This window comes from Phalacrocorax aristotelis, chromosome W (assembly GCF_949628215.1).
Source record: "Phalacrocorax aristotelis chromosome W, bGulAri2.1, whole genome shotgun sequence".
Taxonomy (NCBI): Eukaryota; Metazoa; Chordata; class Aves; order Suliformes; family Phalacrocoracidae; genus Phalacrocorax; species Phalacrocorax aristotelis.
Window position 1 is genome coordinate 27,100,567 of NC_134310.1, and position 26,917 is coordinate 27,127,483.

The window sequence follows — 26,917 nt, forward strand, 5'->3', positions numbered from 1 at the left end:
AGGGACTGGAGTCTCTCTCCTATATGGAAAGGCTGAGAGAGCTGGGACTGTTCAGCCTGGAAAAGAGAAGGCTCAGGGGGGATTTCATCAATGTATATAAATACCTGAAGGGAGGGTGCAAAGAAGATGGATCCAGGCTCATTCTGGTGGTGCCCAGTGACAGGACCAGAGGCACTGGGCACAAACTGAACCACAGGAGGTTCTGCCTTAACATTAGGAATCACTTTTTCTTACTGTGAGGGTGATCAAGCGCTAGCACAGGTTGTCCAGAGAGGTGGTGGAGCCCCCATCCTTGGAGATATTCAAAAGCAGTTGGGATGTAGTCCTGTGCAACCAGCTCTAGTTGGCCCTACTTGAGCAGGGAGGTTGGACCAGATGACCTCCAGAGGTCCCTTCCAACCTCAACCTGTGTGATTCTGTGAAATGTGTTTTTGAAAAATATATTGAAATATATTGAAAGATTCTACAACTTGGAGGCAGCAATTATTGCCAACAGTAGTAGATGGTGAAGACTAAAAGGAAGAGTATAACGAGGAATATATCATGATAGGATTTAAATAAGACTTAGAAACTCACCTATATTAGATGCACACTAAGAAAAATATATAACAAAGCATGAATTGCACTTGTGGAAAGATAAGCTTAATACTTCATTGGAGCTGGGAAAATGGAGAAAAACCTCCTGTTTTCCTTATCACATTAAACAGCCTTTCACTTTTTGTATGCTGTGATGTTTGTGGCTTTGAGATAGTTAAACCAGTTTCAATTTTAAAGCAGATCCCCTGCTGACCCGTGGCCTGGTTTCAGTACATAGTGCTGAAGTATGAAGAGTATTAGTAGTGTCAGTAAAATACTTTATATTTAAATATGTCAAGAGACAACTTTTAAACACTGTTTTATGAGACTCTTCCAAGAAATGTCTGAACAAACTAGACGTTGGGAGTTACGTTAGTAACAATACTTGAATGGATCTTCAAAGGCTTTTAAAGGTAGCTTTGCCTTGTGCCGTTACTTATGTAATTTGGCTTTTGTACCTCTGAGAATGAAAGACTTGTAAGTAGTGGCTTTGCATGATGTGGGATAGAAGAACCAATTTTTCATTTTTAGTATGTTTCTACAACAAGTGTTTTAGTATGCATCCTAATGCAAGTGTGTATTTGTTCGAAGCTACAACTATATTACTGATGCATATTGGTCTTATTAAATACTAAAAATATTGCAAAGGCAGCTGGATACTTAGCAACAAAGAAGGGCGTGCTAAAATTTCACCATGTTGACTTGTATGGAATTATTAATATCAGAGACAGTCAACAATCATAATATACTGAAAAAGAACATCCTTACATACTCTTTGGAACAAATGTGCCAGGTATAGTCATCTTGCTCTGGTTTTTATTTACTAAATACTTTATTTTAAATTATTTATTAGATATATCGGAGTTTAAGGTGGTACTTAAAAATGTGGTTTAGTAATTTCTCTTGGTAACAATGTAGATGTGCAGATTTGTTGCCTTTTGCCTCTAGAAGTTGCTTGGACAATGTGATTTGCTTCCTAATGTTTTTGATGCCTACGTATGGTTTAGAAAATGTTTAAGTCATGAAAACTGTGTATTTTAACTGTTCCATTTGTAGGTCTCATGCTGTTGCATGCGTCAATCAATTTATCATCAGCAGAACTGAAGCTCTTATGTTGCACATAGATACTTTTATTGAGGTGAGTATGCATTCTTGGTTGGGGGGGTTAAGTCAAATTACATATCTGACTTATCAAGAGCTTTGAATAATGTTTTACAACGACCACTACCCCCAAACTCCACATTGCTGGCTTCTCATTCTTAGCTTCAGTCCCCATGGATTGAAGTTCATTCTGTATGCTTATGCTCAGATTAGTCTAAGCACTCTCTGAGCCCAAGAAATAGTATTTTGAAAGATGCTTCCTTTTCATAAATAGAGGAAACTCTTGTTGCATAAAGGTACTGGCAGCAGTCTGTTACTTACCTGTGATGGAGAGTTCAGTATGGGGATCAAGTCACTGAGTCTGGATGATGGGTCTCTCTGAATACTACTACTGAATGTGGATTAGAAGGGTGATATTTTGAGTTATCTAGAGTATTGTATTTGTTGCTGCTATGTACTGAAGGAGTTTCTAGCTTCAGAACATCATTAATGTTTGGGGGGGGGGAATAATTCAAGAAATAATATTCCTGTACCTAATGTACACATGACCAAAACACTGGGTAACAGTACACGTTGAGAGTCTGAAGAATTAATTTGCTAAACTGTATGTCTTTAAGAAATAATATGGTATTCTGAGGGGTGGGGGAGGGTACAGAAGTACATGTTTGCATACTTTAGTTTGCCAGTGATGTCAATTTAAATACAAGTTGAACTAGATGAATTGAGGCTTTTCAACTGATATTACATTCCAACAGAATCTTTTTGCACTGGCTGGTGATGAGGAGCCTGAAGTACGCAAAAATGTTTGCCGTGCTCTGGTAATGTTGCTGGAAGTTCGAATGGATCGCCTGCTTCCTCATATGATTAGTATAGTTGAGGTGAGTCTCATTTCCCAGACTGCATGCTGAAATATGTTTGGGGTTGCAGAAATAATAACAAATTAAAAGCATTCATAGAACAGGTACGTTACTCTTGCGCTTGCCTACTCTTCATTTTCCTTCAAGACTGAGGTTGCAAAAGCTTCTTTTTAGTTAATTGCCAACTTGACATTGTATTTGACAGACAAGGCATATGGCAGTTGTTCGTTCTTCATTAAGGTAATTGATCCTGAAATGGCCGGGATCAGCTATACCATGGAGCAGCCAGGCATTGCCTGACCACAAGTGAGAAGATCACATTAAAAATCTTAGTTCTAGGGCTGATACTGCTACAGTTTACACATCGAAGCTGTCACCTTCTGTCATCTTTTGACCGCAACAAGGATAAAGAATGTTATTTTATATAGCTGAGATGCTCTTTGAGCTACTAACGAAGCTGCCTGTCATTGCATTCAGCTGTAGAGATGTGTCACTTGATAAGTTCCTTTATCATCCTAGATTAGTGCAGACTTGCCTACCAAAGTCTACCAAGTCTCTTGGCTTATTCTCACCATAGCCTTAAGTAGTCTCTCATATCTGTTTCTTCCCCTCGCCCCAAAAAACCAAAATTACTCTGGTAGCATAGTCTGTTTTTGCAAATGCACTTTGCAATGCTCAGCTTCTTCTGGGCACTTAAAACTTACACAAGTAATTTTTTTTTTTTTTTAATATTGTGTAGTATATGCTTCAAAGGACCCAGGACCAAGATGAAAATGTGGCTTTGGAAGCTTGTGAGTTTTGGCTGACTTTGGCTGAACAGCCAATTTGTAAAGATGTATTATGTCAGCATCTTACTAAGTAAGTATTAAGAATTACAACTCCTAGTTATTTTGAAATAGCCATCTTTAAACTTCAGTTTACTTGTTCCTGGTTACTCTTATAGAGACTGTATCTAGATTGCTGTATGCTTAGGAGTTTCCTGTAGCTATGTAGCTGTACGCTTCTACGGGAAAACTTATCTTGGGCCGCATATCTCCGGGACACAGGGCTCTACCCACCCTGGGGACAGTGATGCACAGACATCAATATGATGGATACAAAATGTCCGTTTATTTAACTGCATCACACGCTTATATAGCTCTTGCGCTTCCTGTTCCTGCCACTCCTATGGGGAGGAGTCTATCTTTCCGTCACATCCCGTGATCTTCCGGTCGCCGATCCCTGTCTATTCCCCTACATAGCTAGTTCTTGTGCATATTAAAAATGGCTGTAGCACAGAGGTCCCTGAAAAGACTTGAGTATTTCAGACTCAGCTCCAGAAGCAACCTAGGCTGTGTCACTGGTGTTTTAAATTGAGCTTAACAGCCTGTTAAGCATCAGATGGATGCAAGGGTATACTAATGTGCACTTAAAGCTTAAACATCACCATGTGACGTTACCTGTAATATCTGGTGTACCATGAATATGTTGTCTTGACAACTGCTATTGTGAGCATCTCTATGCAATGCTTCTATGTGCATAGTCATGCCAAAGGTTTCCCATCTTTTTGAAGAACATAAGAAAATGACAAGATCATTTAGATTTAAGTTTTTCAGAAAGTTATCCTAAGCCTTAAAATATAGATCCTTGATTGAACGGGAATTAATATCCATGTTTGAGATTTAAACAACTGCATGTCTGCAACAGTGCTCGTAACTTTTTCCCAGACTAATCTGAAGACTTTTGCAATAGGGAACCAATATTTCAGTGTTCCCAATAAATGGAGACTCTGTTTTTGACATATGCATGGAAGTTTTTTTAAAATACTAGAGTAGTTCTGCCTGTAATTCTGTTCTTCTGGTCAAGATGTTGAGAGGAGAGATGCATACTTTTCAGCAAATATGACCATTTTAGATGTAAAGCAATTAAAAAAAAAAAAGGGGTGTGTGTCAAAATTTCAGTGTTCGTAAGCAATTAGAAAGCAGAGAATTGATATTAAAACACCTACTGTAGCAGTACAAGAATAGGAGTTGAAAACAGGAGAACCAATGTTATGAGAAATTATTTTTAAGTTTTAAAATGTTTTTACTTAACTCCTACACTTATAGCTCAGAAGAATGATAGCACAGTTCTTGATTCTACCTACTCCCTTCCCAACACACAAATTAATATTGGTCACCTCAGTATAAAACTTAAACCTCTTCTGGCCTACATGAACATTGTACATGAACATTGACATTGCAACAGCTTCATCCTCAGCTGTGGGTTGGGTTTGGTTTGGTTTTGTGGGTTTTTCTTTTGTTTGATTTTTGTTTTGTTTTGTTTGGGTTTTTTTGTTTGGGTTTTTTTTAAGAAGCTTTTAAATTTTTAGAAAAACGGGTAAGAGTAACACTACATATATCATCTTTCAGTGTCCTATTTGTTGAAAACAACTTGTTTGTTGGTGAGTCCTTTTTTGACTAGGGAGCTATATAAATTTGCCAATACTTGATGATAATCTTAGATATTTTTTTTTTATATTAGAAGTTCTTGTCCCACTTAATCTAAAAACCTGTTTGTTGAATATCTTGCTCCATTTTGCTCCTGTAGGCTTTCTTATAAAATATATAGCTCCTACATACTTCATGAGGTATGCTGCTGAAATGCCAATGAATGGGTGTTAATCCAAATATTTACTATTCTTTCATTAAAAGTTCAGAAGTTAATGTGCTATTGAGATGTGTGTATATTATTGCTGGCCTGAGTACCTTCAGAGACAGTACTTCTTCGCTGCAGAATATACAGGGATTGAGTCTGTCACTGGTGCTGGGTCAGTCCATGGTGATTTCAGTATTAGCTTGATTTGGCTTGTAATGCATATTTTTATTTCTATAGATTTATTTTTGTAGTGAATGTGGTTTTTATGTGAAATATTTGACTCCCCCCCCTTTGTTTTTGCCATACATCAGTACCGTTGGAGTCCTGTAGCCATAACCAGTTTAATAACTAAGTAAAGGTCTAATATAGACTAATGACTTGACTAATGTCAAGATCTCTGCAATGTTGAGGACTTGTATTAAAGGGGTGATACTTGAAGTAATCACAAAAGGATAGGAAGGCTTAATGTAGTTAGACTTCCATCCTTAACAGTAGTGAGGTAGAGCCTTCAGCCACAGGTAAATAAAGTAACAAATACTATTCGTGAGAGTCAACTTAATTTGTTTATCAAGCATGTTTTGGGAGTTTGAATTCTTACTGAAAAGCTTTAGACTTAGTTTCTGAAAGGTGCTTCAGAATAAATTTCACTGTATGGAAGAATATCCTGTTTTTAAAGCATAAAATTTGGTTGTGCCATTTGGCTACCTCTATTTAGAAATTAACACTTTTTCAGATTACAAAGTATTGATGAACCTCATGAAATGAAGTATAGTTAAGGTACTAGCTTTTCTTATCAGGCTAAGTTAATGTTTGGTTTTGTGTGGTGGTTGGTTTGGGGGGGGGGGGGGGGGGGGGAGGTGGTTACAACCTAAATTATGGCCCAGGTAACTGAAAACCAGCTTGCTTGCTTTATGCGTTATTTTGACATAGAATCACAGAATATCTTGAGTTGGAAGGGCCCCATAAGGATCATTGAGTCCAATGCCCTGCTCCTCACAGGACTACCTAACACTAAACCATATGACCAAGAGTGTCGTCCAGATGCTCCTTGAACTCTGATAGTCCTGGTGCCATGACAACTTCCCTGGGGAGCCCATTCCAGTGACCAACCACCCTCTCAGTGAAGAACCTTTTCCTAATGTCCAGTATGAACTTCCCCTGATGCAGCTTCATTTGATTTCCTTGTGTTCTATTGCTGATCACCAAAGAAGAGATCAGCACCTCCCCCTCCGCTGCCCCCCCTTGAGGAAATTGTAGACTGCGATGAGGTCACCCCTCAGCCTTCTCTTCTCCAAGCTGAACAAGCCAAGTGACCTCAACTGCTCCTTCTAAGTCTTGCCCTCGAGACCTTTCACCATCTTGGCCGCCCTCCTCTGGACACACTCTAATAGTTTGAGGTCCTTCTTATATTGAGGTGCCCAAAACTGCACACAGTATTTGAGGTGGGGCCGCACCAGTAGAGTGGGACAATCACCTCCCTTGACCAGCTGGCTATGCTGTGCTTCGTGCACCCCAGGACACGGTTGGCCCTTTTGGCTGCCAGGGTACACTGTTGACTCATATTCAACTTGCCATCAACCCAAACACTCAGATCTCTTTCCACAGGGCTGCTCTCCAGCTGCACATCCCCCAGTTCGTATGTATACCCAGGATTGCCCCGTCCCAGGTGGAGAATCTGGCACTTGTTCCTGTTGAGTTTCATACACTTGGTGATTGGCCAGCTCTCTAGTCTATCCAGATTGCTCTCTGAGGCCTCTCTACCCTCAAGGGAGGCTACAGCTCCTCCTAGTTTAGTATCGTCGGCAAACTTAATGTGCATTTGATTCCTGCGTCCAGGTCACTTATGAAAACATCAAAGAGCACTGGCCCTAAAATTGAGCCCTGGGGACCCCCATTGGTGACTGGCTACCAGCCTGATGTAACCCCATTTACTATAACTCTTTGAGCCTGACACGTCAGCTAATTGTTCACCCAACATATTATGGACTTGTCTAGCTGTGTGCTGGACATCTTGTCCAGAAGGATACTGTGAGAGACCGTATCAAAAACTTTTGCTAAAATCCAAAAACCCCACATGTACTGGCTTCCCTTGGTCAACTAGATGGTGACCTTGTCTTAAAAGGAAATTAAGTTGGTTAAGCAGGACTTTCCCCTCATGAACCCATGCTGGCTATGACCAATGACTGCATTGTCCCTCAAGTGGTTTTCAATAACTCCCAGAAATGCCTTCTCCATAATTTTGCCAGGCACTGAACTGAAAAAAACAGGCCTGTAATTACCAGGGTCTTCCTTCTTGACATATACCAATATTTCTTTGTAGACTGATACCTGTGCTGGTAAATGGTATGAAATATTCAGAGATCGATATTATTCTGTTGAAGGTAAGCATTGATTTCTTTTATACTCAGTAAGAATATCTGTTTAGCTTCTGACTTGTAAATCAGAATGATTGAGCTGGTAGGCCAGGTCTGATCTGCCACCTGTTCAATGGAGATTTAGTTTTCTGGGGCAAGGTGTGCTGTTCCAAAAACTAAATGCAACTGCTGCCATATTTGTTGGAAAATAATATGTGGGCTTTCCTGCTTTTCCCCCGTCCCCTCCCACCCAACTTTGGCAGAGCTGGGATACTTTTACCCATGAACTACTGCAGCAATGCATCCTAAAAAATGTTCAGAATTAATTCTAATGCCCTTCTAGCTTGAACGAGACAGCTTTTTCCATCACATTTTGGAATGTGTCTGTATACTAGAATTTCTCTATCTCTTCCTTTTAATTCGTTCACATCAAGAGTAATTTCTTAATAAGAAGTATACTTTGTGCTTTTGTGTGAGCTTACCTCTCTTGCTTCTATTTTCCTGTTGTTTTTCTGGCAAATATTGTAGCAGAATGCAGGAACAATGGCATTTTTAGTTAGCTGGGCAGCACAAGTGGGATGTGAATCTTTCATATGCTTATAAAATCTTGAACTAAAATTTACACTACATTCTTCCTTGAGCAATATAGTTGCACTAGTTTATCTGATAAAGCATTTTGATGATAGGGGGATGTTGAAGAAGATGAAGCTATTCCAGATAGCGAACAGGACATAAGACCTCGTTTTCATCGTTCACGGACGGTAGCTCAGCAACATGAAGAAGATGGTATTGAAGATGATGATGATGACAACGATGATCTTGATGATGATGATACTATTTCTGACTGGAATTTAAGTATGTCAAAGTAATGTGTAAAATGTTTTAAAATATAGCTATAGCTACTTGCATAATACAAGAACCACAGTAAAAAGAGGGGTTTGTGTATATTGAGGCATTGCTTTTGAATAGGAAAAGAACTATCTGCTGATATAATTGGTGGTTGGGGCAGAGGTGGGGAGTCTTTCAGGTGATGTTTTGGCTATGTAACTGTATTGACAAAAGCTAGCCATCTGTAAGCTTATTTCTTATTTCGAATATGGCTGGTAGAGCTGCAAACACCTACTGGATGCAATTCAACAGAAACTTTGGATTTTGAGTTTTCATTCTACAAGATAATACAAATTATGAATCACCTGTTTATTAAAAAAAACAACAAACAAAAAAGTCTTACACATTGTTCTTCGCTTGAAGAAGCTTAATAATGCTTTCTTTTACTTCAGTCTTTCCTCTAAATCTGGATTGTGTGTTTGATTTCCCCTCCCCCCCTCCATTTGAACATGCTACTACTAAGAGCCACTACCAGTAGTTCAGATGTAGTACAGCAGTACAGATGAATGTACCTTGAAGCTTATGGATCAAAGAACTTTGAGACATATCTAAACTTTTAAAATGACTATTAGTATTTTAGAAGAAAATAAGCACAAGTATGCTTGCTTTTGTAAAGTATCTTTTTTATAGTTTTAAATTCATAATGCTGTTCTTGTAGTCGTGACTGTGTGTAGAGATTGCAGAATTAAATACATTTTTTCTGAAAAACATAGATGAAATTACATAGGGCACCCTGTGGTCCACTGTTTCAGTTAAGATGGTGAGGAAGCTAAAGCTGACTAGGAAAGAGAGAGAACAGAACAGTTAAGAAATCTGTTTTGATGTATGTCATCTGGACTTGAGAGAATTTGGATTATCTGAAATTCAGAATTGTGTGCCCTATTTCTTATCCAGTGTTATATATTTGACTTCCAATTTGAACAGAGGAAACTAGCACAGCCTGACAATTAGCAGCATTGCTTACTAATGAGACCTGGTAATTAAATATGGGAGCCTGCCTCTTTTTCCTCTAGTAGAAAACTGAAATAGTCTTAGCTGAAAGCAGCAGGTGCTGGTCTTGGGGAGTCTGTGCTGTTTATTATTGCTTTGCAGTAGAGATCTGCTCTGAGTTGAGGGCTCATGTTTTGTTTTATTCAAACCTGTTGGACATCATCTAGGAGAAGAGCAGAAAAAGTTTTGTATTTATCTATTCTAGTAGTTGCTACCTCCCAGCTGAAAAATCTGTGTCCTGTTTGGGCCCACTAGCAGTTTAGGTCCAGTTTAGGATTTTTGCATGTTACATTTGCTATGTATATTTTGCCTGATTACCTGTCTTGTATATATTTTTGTCCCAGTTGGATCATTTCTGACAGATTAAGAAGAAACTGAGATCATAATAAGCAAAAAAAAGTGCAGTATAAATTCTGTAATATGAGAGTTCTTTATAAATCCATCTTAGTATTATTTTTCTAGACATGACAACACCACAGCAGAAAACCAGAGTAAGGATTTATGAATCATGTTTTGAAGTTGTTCTTTTATGAGCTTTTGTGCACTTATGAGATTAAAAGCTTCAAAACTAATTTTGAGGTGGTATTCTTTGTATTGGTGCATCACAGAATTAGGAGTAAGAGAGTAAGATATAAAAGCTCAGAGCAGAGGCCAGCAAATTTCTTTCATTCTCTAGAGATTGCTGATTTTGCCTTTTTGAGACATGGGTCATGTTTGACCATGGTCGTCTTAATCAATTCCTAATATTTTTAGGCTATTTCTCCTTAGTTTCTCCAGTATGTTACATTCATGTCACCTTCCCTGTTCTGTAGTGTTACACCATCCTGAAATTATGTAGTGTGTATAATGTTGCAGTATAATGGTGGTGTTCCTGTCAGTGAGTGTTTTAATATCCCCCGTGTACAAGTCCTTTTGGTGGCTATAAAAATGCCACAAAACTGGCTTTCTAAGAGCTGCGGCTTTGTACCAGAGCACAGCAGACCCCTGTGTATTGTGATGAAATGGAAATATCTTTCCTCCTAATGCCCTGGCAGCTCAAAGTTAAAATGAGTATTATACTGTCTAACTACAACTGCTTGTATAATAAGCAGAGATTAACACTGTTTAATCCCCCTCAGGGAAATGTTCTGCTGCTGCTCTAGATGTCCTGGCTAATGTATTTCGTGATGAACTTCTGCCACACATCTTGCCCCTTTTAAAGGAATTGCTCTTCCATTCTGAATGGATAGTTAAAGAATCTGGTATCCTTGTTCTTGGAGCAATTGCTGAAGGTAAGGCAGCAGTGCATATCAGGTTGAATTTTTGATTGGTTCTAAAGCAGCTCTGTGATTCCTTCTAGGTGAATTTACTTGTGCAAACAAGTATATGTCCTTAGCTGATTTGGTTTTAGTGATTAATCTCTACATCTACTAATTGGTTTAATTTTTCATTTTCAAATCTATGCATGTTTTGGAGGCTAAATAACTTGGATAATTTATTTTATTCCTTCCTTTCTTAACTCTGCAGCATATATTTATTGGTCTCTTATGAAGTACTACCTTGATTTGATACAAGAGGAATTTGAGCCTTACATTTCATTCAGTGTTTTCAGAAATGGAGAAGACCGGTCCTGTAACTTCAGCGCCCTGAGCTGCTTTTTGTGGATGGTTCTCTGATTTAAATGTGATGACTTCTATTTCTTTGTATTTACTCACAACCTTGGCTTTTTGCCTGTATTTCCAGCATCTTGGTCCATTTTGCAAACTGAAGGAATATGTTTGGGGCCATGCCTGGATTATCTATCTTTTCCTACAGTGCCTAGTAAACATTTTCTTTGTTGCTAGAAAACTTTTTTGTTTTCAAGTCAAGCAAGGTAAAAGTTAGTACTTCTGGCAAATCTCAGTGTATTACTGCCCTTGCTGACTTGAAGTGTGTAGCTTTTATTGCTGGTCAATATTTGTATGATATTAGGAGAAAACAAGAAGAAAATTAAATTTCTTAAGGAATCCTTTTTAATGATATGATGACTTGTTATCAAGGCCTAATCTTTCTCTGTTTGTTGTCTTGGTCACTCTGAGTAGACTGGCATAAGACTTCCAAGCTTTATAAATGTGCTGGTTTTGGCTGAGATAGCACAGTAGCTAGTATGGAGCTATGTTTTGGATTTCTGCTGAAAACAGTCTTGATAACACAGCGATGTTTTCATTATTGCTGAGCAGTGCTTACACAGTCAAGGTCTTTTCTGCTTCTCACATCACCCCACCACCAAGTGGGCTGGGGGTGCACAAGAAGCTGGGAGGGGACACAGCTGGGACAGCTGACCCCAACTGACCCAAGGGATATTCCATACCACATGATGTCATGCTCAGCATATAGATCTGGGGGAAGAAGAAGGAAGGGGGGGACGCATGTTCAGTGCTGGTGTTTGTCTTCCCAAGTAACCGTTATGCGTGATGGAGCCCTGCTTTCCTGGAGATGGCTGAACACCTGCCTGCCCATGGGAAGGAATGAATGAATTCCTTGTTTTGCTTTGCTTGTGCGCTCAGCTTTTGCTTTCCCTATTAAACTGTCTTTATCTCAACCCATGAGTTTTCTCGCTATTCTGATTCTCTCCTCCATCCTACCAGGGGGAAGTGAGCGAGTGGGTGTGTGGGGCTTAGTTGCCAGCTGGGGTGAAACGATGACAATAAACTAGTTTTATTTGAATGTTCTTGCTATACTCCCTTTAATAAAGCAGAACTTCTGGGGATTGGGGAAGCACTGAAGTAGAAACATAGTTGAAATTAATGTAAATTTGATTGGGGATTTTAATTATTGTTTATGGTGAGGTTTCTTTTTAGGACTTAAATTAGGTAGGCTTCATTTGTGTATTGTTAAAATGTATTACTTACATGATAGAGGATGAAAATATGTCCCTTCTAGGAAATAACAAATAGTTCTATTACTTTTTCTAATTCTTGTACCGTAATAGCTATATTTTTCCTTCTAGGCTGCATGCAGGGTATGATTCCATATCTTCCTGAGCTGATCCCTCACCTTATTCAGTGCCTCTCAAACAAAAAGGCTCTTGTGCGCTCCATTACATGCTGGACTCTTAGTCGCTATGCACACTGGGTAGTTAGTCAGCCCCCAGACACACACTTGAAGCCGTTAATGACCGAATTGCTAAAGCGTATTCTGGATAGCAACAAAAGAGTACAAGAAGCTGCTTGCAGGTAAGCCAAAGCTTAAAAAAAAACACCATCCATGACGCTGCTTTTTCATGGGAAACTGTTTTAATGCCTTTATCAATTAATGTATGATTCCATTTCTAGCTCTTAATGTCTTTTATTTTTTCCTTTTAAATTGGAGTAGGTCCAGCTTCTTCTGAAGTAGCCACAAATTACTCAGAGTTGTAATAAAATTAAGAAGTTAATTTGTATTTAACTTGTCCAGTTTGTTTTCAGAGTATATGAATCACCAAACAAAGCAATCTATTGCAATAAAAGAAATTATCTGTATGTGACACCTGTTTATTTTGATTGTTTGAAGTTTCACTGACCAGAAATATGGCTTTTATAGGCCTATGAATAAGGTCAATACTGATGACAAATGAAAGCTATCCTATCTTTGCATTAGTGATGATGTTTATATTTAGCTCAGGATTACCAAAACATTTGGGTTACAGTTATTTCAAGGGATACTTTCTTTCCTTTGAAAGGAGATCCTTGGAGGTAAGGTTCCTTTCTTCCCTTTGTCTGATGATATTAAAAATTAATGGAATGGATACACCTCTTGTGCAGGAAGCTCAGCAAATAAAGCTTTTATGTGTCAGTTTGTGTGGGGCAAGAGTGTACACAGCAGACTACCAAGAAAGCTTCTTCATAAAGCAGAATTAGATCTGTAATATGCATACATAACAGATTTTACAGGAATATTTGTAAATTTTGCTCATCACAATGTAAGAGCGGAGTTTAGATTGAGTTTATCTCAGTAATACCATTTTTAAAATATAGCTTGGATGAATTTGAGGACTAAATACAGTTTTATGTTTAAACAGAAATGGGTAGTGTGGGGCATTTTGGGGTGGTCTTGTTTTGTTTTTTTCCAATATACTGACTGACCTGTTTGGGGTGGGTTTTTTGTTGTTCAGTGCCTTTGCTACTCTAGAAGAGGAGGCTTGTACAGAGCTTGTTCCTTATCTTGCATATATACTTGACACTTTGGTCTTCGCATTTAGTAAATACCAGCATAAAAACCTGCTCATTCTTTATGATGCTATAGGAACTCTAGCAGATTCTGTAGGACATCATCTAAATAAACCAGTGAGTATACCTTATGTTCTGTAGAAGTACTTGTCATATGTATTGAAATACTGGTTCGGTGGTTTTTGTAGTGTGCTTTACGTGTTATAAAACAGAAATGCTGACCTTTCTGTGTAGGCTTCAATAATAATAATAAATATTTACATGTAAAATATATAGACTGCATGTAATTTTCCCACTACACAAGTATTCCCCATTTTGAATAAACAATTGTGTATGTGGTGGCTTGTGAAATGTGCTTCTCATTATCATTACTTATTTTTATCTCATTCTCAGAATTTTTCAGCTCAGAGGAGATACATATATCAATATAGATATGAAATGGGACTTTAGATAAATTGGTGGAATGTGTGTGCTAATTTCTAATGACTAATTTATTTTTTTTAACTGCTTTCAGTATAGCTAAGCTACTTACTCTGTGTCTTTCCAGTGTATTGGAGCACATCATCATTAGAAATTGCTTTATCAGAGAGTAGGCCAGATGTGCATTTTATATATAAAAACACAGAATCATTTGGACAAAGCATAGATAACACATAGGCAAATATAGTGGGTTTCTTGTAGTGTACATATGTTCATTAATAGGATATGTGTGCGTCGTGCATCTTATGGCTATTGAAATTTGCTTTATTTATCTATAGTGCTTCACATGACATAGACACACTAGAATAAAAGTTTGGGGCGTTGCCATAGCATTTTACTTGCTGTCCAAGACTCCACACCATCAAAGGATATCTTTTTCTATCTCTCTCTGGCCCTGGCCAGCTTGACATTTGACAGCACCAGGAGGAAGCTGAATGGGAGCTCCTGGTGATGGTGGGACTTTCTTCAGTCACTTAGAATATTGTATCTTTGGACATAGCATTAGCTGGCAGCATCTGTTGGCTCTTTGGATGATTTCTGGGAGCAACAGTGCTACAGGGATGCCTTGCTTAATGTCCTTGTGACAGCAGTGGCAGGGAAGATGTAACATCTTTATACAGAATTGGTAAGTGCGCCCTGCTGGAGGGATAGAAAATTATTTTCTTCATGGCTTGAGGTAGAGGTTTCAGGAACTTGGGGGGATAGGGTTGTAGCATCAGGGCAGTGGGAGATGTGCAGCCAGATTGCATTGCTGGTAGAAACATTTTCTGTAGGCCCTGGAGCAATCCTATAGAATTGTAACAACCCAGACAACTATTAAAAGTTGCTAGAATGAAGCCAAACCTGGAGGAAAAGATTCATTCTGCAAAGGTACTTAAATGCCTCAGCAAAAAAATTTTAAGACATAAATTGTAAATTCTAGTATTAAACTACTTCTACATATTGCAACAATGAATTGTGAGTGAATACTGAAAAAGTAGAATATATAAATTCTTAATATATCAATTTTCTAGCTTTGAAATAAACTAGTATGCAATGAAGTGTTTCAGTAGCTGATGCATTTTCATCCTAAACAGGAATATATTCAGATGCTAATGCCTCCATTAATCCAGAAGTGGAACATGTTGAAGGATGAAGATAAAGATCTCTTCCCTTTATTAGAGGTAAATGTTAAAATTTGAATATGTTACTAAAGATGCTCCTACTAGGAAGCATGACTATAAAAGCTGACAGTGCTAGGTATTTCCTATTATGGAGAAAATAATATGACTGTAGTGAGAAAATATTGTGACTGAGGAAATGTCATTAGGTTTAGCAGAAATCTTTTAGATTTTTTTTTCTACCATTCTTGAGTTTTTTTCTTTTGGGATTCTTTTTTTCTTTTTTTTAATTGTTCCATCCCCCGTTCTTGTCTTCTCTCTCTACTTGCTCTCCCTTCATTCCTCTATTAAAACTATTATCAGACAGGCTGAAGGTATGAACCAGACCACGTAGTCTATTCTCTCCACTTTCCAAGTGTGAAGCAGGAAAACACTTCTAGAGAAATGAATTTCATAATGCTTGTATGTGGTCAAGATACTGAAGTTTAGTGTAAAGTGCTAGCTGAATTATAGTAACTCTTCATATGAACTTTCTTGGCCACTTCTAAGATGCTGCTGCTTCTAAGAAATTTTTTCAGCTGACATATGTAGGAGAGAGTAACAATTAGCTGACAGTTGCCTTGGCTCAGCTAATTGGTACCAGCTTTCTAGGTTGTTTTTACTTAATCAGTTACTTGTGGGTTATACTTTAAATGCTTTTAATTTACCTCTCCCAAGTAAAAGGCACTTTGGGGAGGTGAGGAAAGTGAGAGAGAGAGCGCGAGCGTGAGTGCATGTGACACTCTCTCTGTCTCTCTCTGTCTCTCTCTGTCTCTCTCTGTCTCTCTCTGTCTCTCTCTGTCTCTCTCTGTCTCTCTCTGTCTCTCTCTGTCTCTCTCTGTCTCTCTCTGTCTCTCTCTGTCTCTCTCTCTGTCTCTCTCTGTCTCTGTCTCTCTCTGTCTCTGTCTCTCTCTGTCTCTGTCTCTCTCTGTCTCTGTCTCTGTCTCTGTCTCTCTCTGTCTCTGTCTCTCTCTGTCTCTGTCTCTCTCTGTCTCTCTCTGTCTCTGTCTCTCTCTGTCTCTCTCTGTCTCTGTCTCTCTCTGTCTCTGTCTCTCTCTGTCTCTGTCTCTCTCTGTCTCTGTCTCTCTGTCTCTCTGTCTCTCTGTCTCTCTGTCTCTCTGTCTCTCTCTCTCTCTCTCTCTCTCTCTCTCTCTCTCTCTCTCTCTCTCTCTCTCTCTCTCTCAGGGGTTTTTGTTTGTTTTATTTTTATTTTATTCCAGTGCCTGTCATCAGTTGCTACTGCCTTGCAATCTGGCTTTCTTCCGTACTGTGAACCTGTGTACCAGCGTTGTGTAAATCTGGTGCAGAAGACTCTTGCACAAGCCATGGTATTTTTCTATTGCTATTCCAATGTTTTCAGAATATATCCTTAAACCAATGTATTAACTATGTAAAGTTATGGGTTTGCAGAGAGATTTGTAGTATTAACCATTGAATATTTAAATGAAGCTGCAGTTCTGAAACTAATTTTTTGTTTGGTTTTATGCATACCCCTGAGAAAATCTAATATTTATTTTGAAAGTGCATACTTATTTGTTGCAGTTGCACAATGCTCAGCCAGACCAATATGAGGCTCCAGATAAAGATTTCATGATTGTGGCTCTTGATTTACTCAGTGGTTTAGCTGAAGGACTTGGAGGCAACATTGAACAGCTAGTGGCTCACAGCAATATCCTGACACTAATGTACCAATGCATGCAGGTGAGATGAGTAACCTGTTTAATCCTGTATTGGGTCTGGTTGGGATGGAGTTAACTTTCCCCATAGCAGCCCTCATAGTGCTGTGCTTTGTATTGGTAGCTAGAAAGGTGTTGATAACACACCAGTGTTTTGGATACTGGGAGAAGTACTCCCACAGCATCAAGGCTGTCTCTCCAACCCTCCTGCCACAAAGGCCAGTAGGCGGGGGGTGGGGTGGGTAAGAGGTTGGGAGGGGACAGAGCCAGGACAGCTGACCCAAACTGACCAAAGGGGTATTCCATACCATCATGCTCAGCCATAAAAGCTCAGGGGGGCGGGCATTTGTTATTAAGGTGTTTGACTTCTGGAGCAACCTCTACACATACTGAGGCTCTGCTTCCCAGGAAGTGGCTGGATGTTGCCTGCTGATGGGAAGTAGAGAATAAATAATTTTGTTTTCCTTTGCTTCTACACGCAGCCTTTGCTTTTCTTTACTAAACTGCCTTTATCTTGACCCACAAGTTTTTTTAATCTTATTTTCTCTCCCCCCACACCCCTTGCTGAGGAAGGGGGTGATAGAGTAGCTTGGTGGACACCTGGCATCCAGCCAAGATCAACTTGCCACAAATCCAAGGATTTTTTTTGTTCTTAAGAGAATCGGAAACACTTCTAGAATTGTCAGGGTTTTTTTCTTCCTCTCTTTAGGATAAAATGCCTGAGGTACGGCAGAGTTCTTTTGCATTGTTAGGTGATCTGACAAAGGCGTGTTTTCAGCATGTTAAGCCTTGCATCGGTATGTTTCTTTTACATATTAAATAATTAACACGTTTTACAAACTGATAAGAGATTGGTTTAGGCATTGTTAAATTCTATTTTCTGTGACTGCTTTGTCATGGTGTTGTAAGTTTTCATTTTCCTGTATCAGCAAGGGTCTGTAGTCTTTTCTCCTTTGAACTGTGTGTTTAAGACATGTTCTTCTTTTTGCAGACAGTGCAAAAGTTCATTTTGCTGCTTCATTTTTATAAAGTAACATGCTTCCTGTTGTGCTGGAATACAGTAAAACAGATGTACTTAGACTTCAATTAGAACAGTTGCTTTCTCTGATAAATTCTTGAATTTGTAGCTTTATTTTTTGCTCTACTAGAATCTATTGTTTACATATAACTTATATATATTGAAATTGGAAAACTTGTTTAGAGGGTAGGTTTTGGGTGGTGTGGTTTGGTTTTGTTTTTAATTTCAGTAGGGAAGTAGCCTTAGTTATACACTTCCATGATATTCACTGTCTCTTCCCTCAGGTACTTGAGATACACTTAACTTGACAAATGAATGTGCCTGGATAGGCTTGGAATCTAAAATTTATTTGGCAGATGTTATAATCTAACTTTGTTACTAATATTTTGTTAAAATTTAATCAAGGCTGTGATTTGCCTTCTAGGCTTTATTGTTGGCTGTTTGGGGGGGGTTGTTTGGATTTTTTAGCACAGCTGAATACATAGCTATCTAGGTGTGTGTTTTCTTTCCCATCCCTGGAAAGGGGAGAAAAAAGGTTTCTAGAGTTACATAAAGGTAAAGCCTATTAGAAATATTTTTACATCATAGTTTGAAAAGATTTGCATTGATCTGCTTAGGTTGTAAAGTCCAGGATAATCTGATATATAGCAGGAATACAGCTCTCGTTAATTCAGGTGTAATGTTTTACAATAATTTAAATATGCTTACACAATTTTTTTGAAAACTCACCACCACCACCACCCCCTTGTGATCTTACAGTAATGGAAGAAGATGGTTGTATTGTGCAATGAGATTTTAAAATGTTGTTCTTTCTAGCTGATTTCATGCCTGTTTTGGGAACCAACCTAAACCCTGAATTCATTTCTGTGTGTAACAATGCCACCTGGGCAATTGGAGAAATCTCCATCCAGATGGGTAAAACTTTTAAATTTTATGTGGTTGGTTGGTTTGTTTGCTTGCTTTTGTTTTTTGTTTTGGTGGTTTTGGTTCTTTTGTGGTTTGTTTTTGTTTTTAAATCTTTGCACATTTAGAATGGTTTGTCTGGGGTTGGGGTGTGGTTTTGGTGGTTCTTGGGGGGGGGTTGTTTGGGTTTTTTTAGTGATACTTTCATGTTAAAATTTAAACTAAATTTTATATTGTCCTTGACAGTAAGTTCAATGTACCAGTTGTAAATAGATTATGTATATTAATGGTAACTTTCTTCTGAGTGTTTCTTTTTGGCTGTTTCAGGTATAGAGATGCAGCCTTATATTCCAATGGTGTTGCACCAGCTTGTAGAAATAATTAACAGACCCAACACACCAAAGACATTGTTAGAAAACACAGGTACCCAAAACCAACCATTCATGGTGAAGGGAATTAGAGGGTTTTTTTTAATGATGATTTACAAAATTACATAGAACTTATTTTATTGCTATGTATTTGGCTTTTATAAGCACACACAACTGTTTTGCAGAAGCTCTTACAAGTCTGTCTTGCAGCAAAACATCTATCATATATCTAGATTAGTAAAGTTATTGCTTTCTCACCTTTATAACATTTTATATTTATCATCTATTTTAAGTATTCTTCTGGCTTTGTTTATGTATACAATATGACAAATGTATGCAGTAACACTTAAAGACTTAATGGCTTTACAGGGATTTTAATATATGAATGTCCTTACATGTGTACTGTGTGTGTATATATGTATGTCTAGTGTTTGAAACAAATGTAACTGGCATATATAAAACAAATAATGAACTCTTATAAATTGAAAGAAATGCACTTTTTTTTTTTGAGATAAATTTGTATTAATATGCTAAAAAATCTAGATCTGTGATGGCAGTTTTACCACAGAATAACTAAAATTACATATAACTTCTATTACCTGGTCACTTAATAACAAATTTCTGAAAAGTCATCTAACAGTGGCATGCACGTTTCTATGTTCTGGCCAGCAGCTTTGCCTTCCAAATTGGGAGCAGTCCCCAAATGCCATATTGAAATTTAATTCTTGAGGCTTGTTTCTTTCACATTTATAGAGGGCATGTTCTGGTATGAAGAGCACCTTCCATGCTTCAGCAAAATTTTATTACTAATTTAACAGGGTTCTGGTTTACTATTTTACTAATTGAGAATCTTTTGACTTTTTTCTGTTTGAAAACTGTCTTGTAAGAAAAATTATAGTTTAGTCATTATACCTGACGTAATTGAAAATGATGCAAATTCAGTGCTACAGTTACTTTTTTTTTTGAGCTAAGTATGAGATAAATTGGAGATATTTTTTTAATGCATATTTTTCCTCCAGTATTCTCTCCACCCCACCCCCTCATTTAATATGGAAGGTGAACTTTAAGGAAAAATTGCCTAGCTGTTTGGCATATTATAGGTACTGCTTTTTGAAAAAGTATTTTTGGAGCAAATAACTGCTTGTTATGAAATACACCATGGAATAGTATAGCAATACAAATTTTCTTTTCCCCCTGCCCCAACCCCCTTAATCTGCACTGATGGATGTGTAATACCTGGAACTGAGAAGCATCCAGTACTTAAATGCTTGCTTCCATCACAGCTAGAGAATTTTTTGAAGCATCCAAACACTGACTTTTTTTTTTTTAAAGTAACTATTAAGATACAAATGTGGATGAATAACTGCAAACAAATGTTGAGTGTGCTGTACTTAAAATAAGTTTGTTGTGGGATATTGTGCTGCATGCCATTGGTATGTGCAAGAGCATTACTGCTTTTTGCTTTAGGTTGTTATGTAATTAGATGTGAAAACACTTCTCCTGTGGTACAAGGAGTACAAGAGGGTACAAGACCACCTTAAGTAAAAGTAGTTGCATAGAAAATAACGAGTACATGCCAAAAAGTTAAGCTTTGACAGAAGTTACTATGCCTTGTACAGACTGTAACTGTATTTTCATTTGAAAGTAGCACTTGAAATGCAGTTTTATAAGTTAGATCTGCTGAAAATTTGAGATGCTGCATATTGAAATTGAGTAATGTCTTGGCAAAATAGTATGTTACCTGTGAGCCGTAGCTTTCATGGAATGAGTATGTTTCAAACTGCTAGTATATCCTACACTAAACTTTTATTGGAGAAAGCAGCATCTGCTTGATTGCATGTTTCATGAAGCTGTTCACAAATGCCTGTTAGTGTTGCATAGTATGTCCCTTGAACATAGGTTTCCTTTATCTGTTTCATATAGACCCGCTGGATTTCAGCAATATTCATATATTTTGCTTCAAGTAATCCTGATATGTTATTCCCCACCTTTTCCTTTTTCTAAAGATTAATCTTTCCTGAGTTAACACCATTAAAACACATTTGCATTATGATATTTTCTTCAGTCTGTCCCTCAGAACAAAGGACTACACTGCCTAATAGTAACCCAAAGAAGCGAGTTTGCTTTTCATATGTCCTTATGTTTTTGTATCAGAAGTCAGATTCTTATACAACTTTTATGAAGAAACCTTTTCTGAACAGGAGAAATATTGCGATTAAATAATTAATTTTCTGTAGTCAGTTGCTGTGAGTTAGCAACCACTTTAAATTCTCTACAAGATTATGAAGAAAACAAATATTTGGTGCTCTCTGAGAAGTGTTTATCTTGTGGTCTATCCAATAAATGCTATATATTCAATGTAAAAGTATTTATTAATGTATTTTTACTGATAGATAGTAAGCCTATTAAAATCCTGCATTCAAAATATTGAAAAAAATAAAATGTTTAGAACTACTCGATACTAAAACTGAAAATGGTTAATTCCTTTCTGTCAAGAGTATCCATAATAGTACTTTTTATTAAAAACTTTGAAGTGTATGGTAGGTAAATTTACTGTAAGAGATGATTCTGAAGAGGGCAGAATGACTGCTTACATCAGAAAGCCTTTGGATTTTGAATTGTGTTTTTCGGTGTTCTCTCATTTTCTTCATATATGTTGCTGCCTCTTATTTAGGGGGTGGTAATAAACAGCACTGGTGAAATCTTATGTTTACTATCATACACAGATTCTGTTGGCTTCTGTTTCTGAGTTATTTGTTGTTTTTTCTTTATTTTTTTCTCCTTCCCCCTCATTTGCTCATGTCTTGGTTGGCGTTTGGTGGTGTATAACCGTGATTGCGTTACCTTAGCAATAACAATTGGTCGTCTTGGTTACGTTTGTCCTCAAGAGGTGGCCCCCATGCTACAGCAGTTTATAAGACCCTGGTGTGTATTATTCAATCTTTTTTTTTTAATTCTTGTTTTAATTCTTGTTTTAATTCTTGTTTTAATTCTTGTTTTAATTCTTGTTTTAATTCTTGTTTTAATTCTTGTTTTAATTCTTGTTTTAATTCTTGTTTTAATTCTTGTTTTAATTCTCTCCCCCCCTTTCATTGGTTACAAAATCTCAATCCTTAATCATTGCCAACCATGTGACTAATCTTGTCCTATCAGGTTTGTGAGCTTTTAGTAGCACCATCGTTTATTCTTTATGTTGTGGCTAACGACTAATTTATGCATGGGATAAGATTGTCACATGCTTGCGTGTTAAAGCTTGACTACAAAAGAGCATTTTGAAATCCACCAGAATGATGATACAATGCATGTGAATTCTGTAAAATTTAAACTGCATTACTTTACTTAAAATTCAGTCTGAAGCTTGAATTGCTGTAAGAAATATGTTTCTAGACTTATGTTACGTATAAAATAGCTTGCTTGCTGCTATAAAAGTTAAATAACTGTTCTGTAAGTGGTATCTGACATAATTCATACTGTCGTAGTATTATATGTTCTGCTTCTAACAATGATAGTTTCTATAAATATTTCATATACATGTCTCTTTTGTATTTAATGGAATACAGGTCACACTTTCTAACTGTATATAGTGCAACAGGAAATCAGGATTCCGGAGATAATGCCTAATGGGAATATACTTATAAAAACTGTTTGCAACAAGTATCTTTCTAAGCATTTAAAATAGCGTTTCATATAATCTTATCAGTGTGACTTATTCCATCAAATACTGTCATCTAGTTCTGACTTGATTGAATGAAAAAGTAATAGAATCAGCTAAGCTTTGCTCTCCAACTTACTAGGTGCACCTCTCTGCGAAACATAAGAGACAATGAGGAAAAGGATTCAGCGTTCCGTGGCATATGTACCATGATCTCTGTCAATCCCAGTGGAGTAGTCCAAGTAAGATACATAAATAGATCTTAACTTTTTTTTCTTTCCTCGTGAAATTTAGTGAAAGCTGTATATGGAGTATGAAAAAGTTTAGCTTGATGTTGATTCCCTGTAGTACATGCTGTAGCTGTTTTTTTGATGGTAAGGAGGCCAAAATGTTTATATTTCAAATGATACATATCATGATACTTCAAGATTTCTGCTTCAGTAATTATCACTTATGAAAAGGAAAGGACAGTATTGTTAAATTCATTTTTTTGTCTCTTACATACAAAGAATATGTAAATAATGAACTTTGATTAACTGTGTTTTGATACTTCTGTCAGTCTTTTATGTTGAGGACATATATGAAAATACAAGGCAAAACCTGACATACTAAAACCTATTTTTCAGACGCAATCTAGGCTCTTAAAAAAAGAAACAGAACAAAATCAATAACAACAACTTCATTCTTAAAACTTCTGTAGGGAAGATTCTGTTTCAGCTTTGGATATATTGCTTAAATAGTCATTATGACAAGGAAGATGCATCTCTCTAAAATAAATGGTACATCTCAAGAATAGAATATCGCTTGCTCTTTAGTGTCTGCAGCTCCAAAGTAAAGCTGTACCAATGTAATATTTTCAAAGATTAAAATGAAGGTGAATTTTCCTCTCCTCTGCCTGAAATCCTTCACCCTGAAACACAAGAATTGAGCCTCTATCTTGTTTTGAATTTTTCAGTTCGTTTCACTTATCCCTTGTTCTGTACTTAACATTTCCCTCTTCTGCTGTCCATTTGTTCTTTCACACAGCTTAAAGGGAGGGAGTAATTAAGGACTCTTCATTATCCCAGCTCTCCTCCTATGTAGTTGTTATACTCAGTTCCTATCCAAAACCATATGCATTATCAACTTAATTATTAAGACTGATGTTTTAATGGTGTAGGAGGTAATGCATGACAGCAGATGAACTAAATGTAGGGATTTTGGGGTGGCCTTAGTTTTGAACCTGTATGATAAACACTCTGCATATCCCAGAAACAACTTCTGGCTCTGCTTAAAGAAATACAGCAGCTTTTTTTCCCCAACTGGAAATATGTGAGAGTGAGTTGCGAGTGTGGTCTTGAGTTTGTCAATTGTTATTAAGATGATTGGTTCTCAAACTCAATATGTGTACTGAAAGAATTAGACAAGTGTGGTGTGGGAGGGGAGGGTGTGTGTGTGTTGTTTTTTTGGTTTGGGTTTGTTGGTTTTTTTTTAACTGTGACTTTATTTAATCAAAAACCTGATTAAACAAAGCTATTCCTACACTCGGCTATTTCTATTTCCATACACTTAAGCATACAATAACTTACCATTATTGTCTTAATTAACGGGAAAATAAAGACATAAAACCGAAAGCAGTTGTGAATTAGGATCAAATACCCTGCATAATTCATAGAACAAACATCAAGTATTGTTTTCAGACCTATAAATTGAGGCTTCTAACCTATGTGATTGTTTAATCTTATAGGACTTCATTTTTTTTTGTGATGCTGTTGCGTCCTGGATTAGCCCAAAAGATGATCTCAGAGACATGTTCTGTAAGGTAATGTTTCTAGTATGACAGTATATCTGAACTGTGGTTGGTTTGGATCCTCTGTTTCTTTCTTGCTTTCTGTTTCTGCTATTAGCACTTACTGTGTGTGTGGTCATGAAGGCTTTCTTGCAAAGTCATAAACTTTCAGACAAAACATAAATCTGAAGTTCATTTACCTATATCTTCTTACATGCTTTCAGGTTATTCCAAAATTCTTTTTAACAGTCTTGAAAGGCTTACTTGAGATCTTACTTGAAAGGATAATCATCCTCAAAGAGCTTTTCATAATGTCCAGCCTACTACGTTTTGACTGCATTTGGGATAACAGGTGTTTGTTTGGGTTTTTTATACCACATATAAGACTTTTTTTTTTCCTGTGTGTGGTGTTTTTTTTTTTTTTCTAGAAAATGAGAGCTGTGTGGTTCAAGACTGACTCCTCACACACACACACTTTTTTTGGAGAAATATCTAGAAAATTGCAAATGAAAAGTCTTCCAGTGGTATTCTGATCTTGCTTCGGCTGAAAATAAGTTTTTGGGGTTGCTTAATCCTCCTCAGAATCCCTCTTGGATAAGCAAATCTTCAAGAAACTAATGTACAGTGATAGCCAAGAATGCATCCCTAGACAAAGTGTCAATAGAATTTAAGCAAAAGGACTGTTTACCTTGTGTAAAATAAACAAAACAAAACAAAAAAAAACAACCCCACCCAGAAAGTAATATATTGTGTTTTGGCCCTGGTGTCTTAGGTTGAAAAAACAGAACAAGATATACTTATTTCAGTTTCATAAACAGATGCCATTACTGTTCAGTAGTGTGGCTCCCCTTGTATGCTGTGAAATCTCTGTTTTTAGGGAGGATGTATGTCAGAAGTTAATGGTCCTCTTAGAAATATGCTCTGTTTTAGCTTTAAGTACATACTTGGATCATGGGTCAGTATTGACACTTTTTTCTTCACGTAATGCCACATGTGAACATCAGAACGGAATCTAGAACTTTTTAATCCCATCTTAAGGAGCAAAGACAAAAATCTCGCTGTCCTAGTTAGGAAACCATTTATCTGAGAGGCTTCAAAGGAACATCAGGGTCAGGAAATGCATGGCTGTGAGTATCAGCTGAAGGAAATGGTAAATACAAGCTTAAAAGAAAGTCTAGGATGCTGTCTGTGATGATTGTCCAAAGCAATTTCAGTACATGTTTCTGTTCTGGTCCTTCAGTATTCAATACTTGCTTCAATAAGCTACACTCATCTTTTTTTCAGATTATTTCCAGGATATCTATGTGGGATCCAATGCATTCAAACTAAAGACAATGTTTCTTGGTCACTTGGCATAAGGATGTCCTTGCTTTTTAAAATGTACCCTTTTGTGCTTTTTGCCATGCAAGAAAGGAGACAAAGCTTTCTTCAAGTGATGGCATGCACTTTTTTTACATTACTTCCTCATTGGAGTGAGTTTTTATGCTAGCCGAATACATGATTACTGTAGTTCAGTAACATGTTTTTCCAACAATAATTGTGCCTTTTAAGAACAATGGAAAAAACACTTTTTGTAGTCCCATGAGGTCTTTCTCTTGCTAGTGGGCTGTCCAGTGTTTGTTTTTTGGGGTGGGTGGGTTGGTTGATTTATTGCTTTTGGAGCACTAGAGCTGAGAGAGAAAATACCCATTCCAAGAGCACGGGTAGATGAGCTGCCAGTGAGATCCGATACATACACTAAGAATTGTATCACGTTTTATAAAAGCAAGATATCTGAAGACTGTAGCTGAAGCTCACTTGCTGTACTGGAAGATTATTTTTAAAAAGTGTTCCTTTTGTTGTACCTGAACATTCTTAGATTTTTTTCAGCAGTTTCTTGGCAGCTGGCTAATCAGACTCCTTGGGTTTGGAAAGAGAGGTGAATCTGCCTGTGGAAGCAGTAAATTAACTGGTGACACTAATGTTATTGCTACATGCTGTTTAAGAACAGCTCTGCTTGAGAAAGTTGTGTTGAGGGTGAACTCAATACCATGAGCTTTAACCTTGACATTGCCTTTTTTGTGAGGATGTTTTCATGACAGACAATTCCAGGATTCAGTATCCTTGAGTTTAAAAAAGAAAAACAAACCAAAACTTTAGAGGCTGTCTGCATTATTTTTTATTAGGAAGAGCCATTTCATCTGCTTTTCTTTTGTATGTCTGCCTTTTAACCTGCTGTTTTCAAGCTAAAATACTACAGACGTTTTTGACAGTATCAATCAAAATTTTTTTTGCAGTCTTCAGTTAATTTATTACATTGGAGGGTCCAGACTGAAACCTGTAGGTTGTTTTGGTGATTTTTTTTTAATTTTTTTTTCGTCCTTCC

General features: G+C 37.3%; 1 protein-coding gene and 1 long non-coding RNA gene across 5 annotated transcripts in view; one reads left to right on the forward strand and one right to left on the reverse strand.

The window, feature by feature from the left end:
• LOC142049855 (uncharacterized) overlaps nt 1–26,917 on the reverse strand; it is a 704,768-nt gene that overhangs the window by 388,173 nt on the left and 289,678 nt on the right. The gene's annotated exons all lie outside the window — the stretch shown is intronic.
• Nucleotides 1–26,917, forward strand: part of LOC142049846 (transportin-1-like) — a 72,883-nt gene that overhangs the window by 42,094 nt on the left and 3,872 nt on the right. For 3 of the 4 annotated variants that reach the window (XM_075077942.1, XM_075077943.1, XM_075077944.1), the window contains 17 exons: nt 1,633–1,714; nt 2,433–2,555; nt 3,274–3,392; nt 7,471–7,531; nt 8,191–8,359; nt 10,501–10,653; nt 12,351–12,576; nt 13,494–13,665; nt 15,105–15,191; nt 16,388–16,495; nt 16,710–16,868; nt 17,553–17,640; nt 18,678–18,776; nt 19,092–19,187; nt 21,982–22,057; nt 22,927–23,026; nt 24,511–24,585. In XM_075077942.1, the coding sequence (XP_074934043.1) occupies nt 1,633–1,714; nt 2,433–2,555; nt 3,274–3,392; nt 7,471–7,531; nt 8,191–8,359; nt 10,501–10,653; nt 12,351–12,576; nt 13,494–13,665; nt 15,105–15,191; nt 16,388–16,495; nt 16,710–16,868; nt 17,553–17,640; nt 18,678–18,776; nt 19,092–19,187; nt 21,982–22,057; nt 22,927–23,026; nt 24,511–24,585 (1,993 nt within the window). The remainder of the gene's footprint in view (nt 1–1,632; nt 1,715–2,432; nt 2,556–3,273; nt 3,393–7,470; nt 7,532–8,190; nt 8,360–10,500; nt 10,654–12,350; nt 12,577–13,493; nt 13,666–15,104; nt 15,192–16,387; nt 16,496–16,709; nt 16,869–17,552; nt 17,641–18,677; nt 18,777–19,091; nt 19,188–21,981; nt 22,058–22,926; nt 23,027–24,510; nt 24,586–26,917) is intronic. The other variant, XR_012657841.1, reaches the window with a different exon arrangement.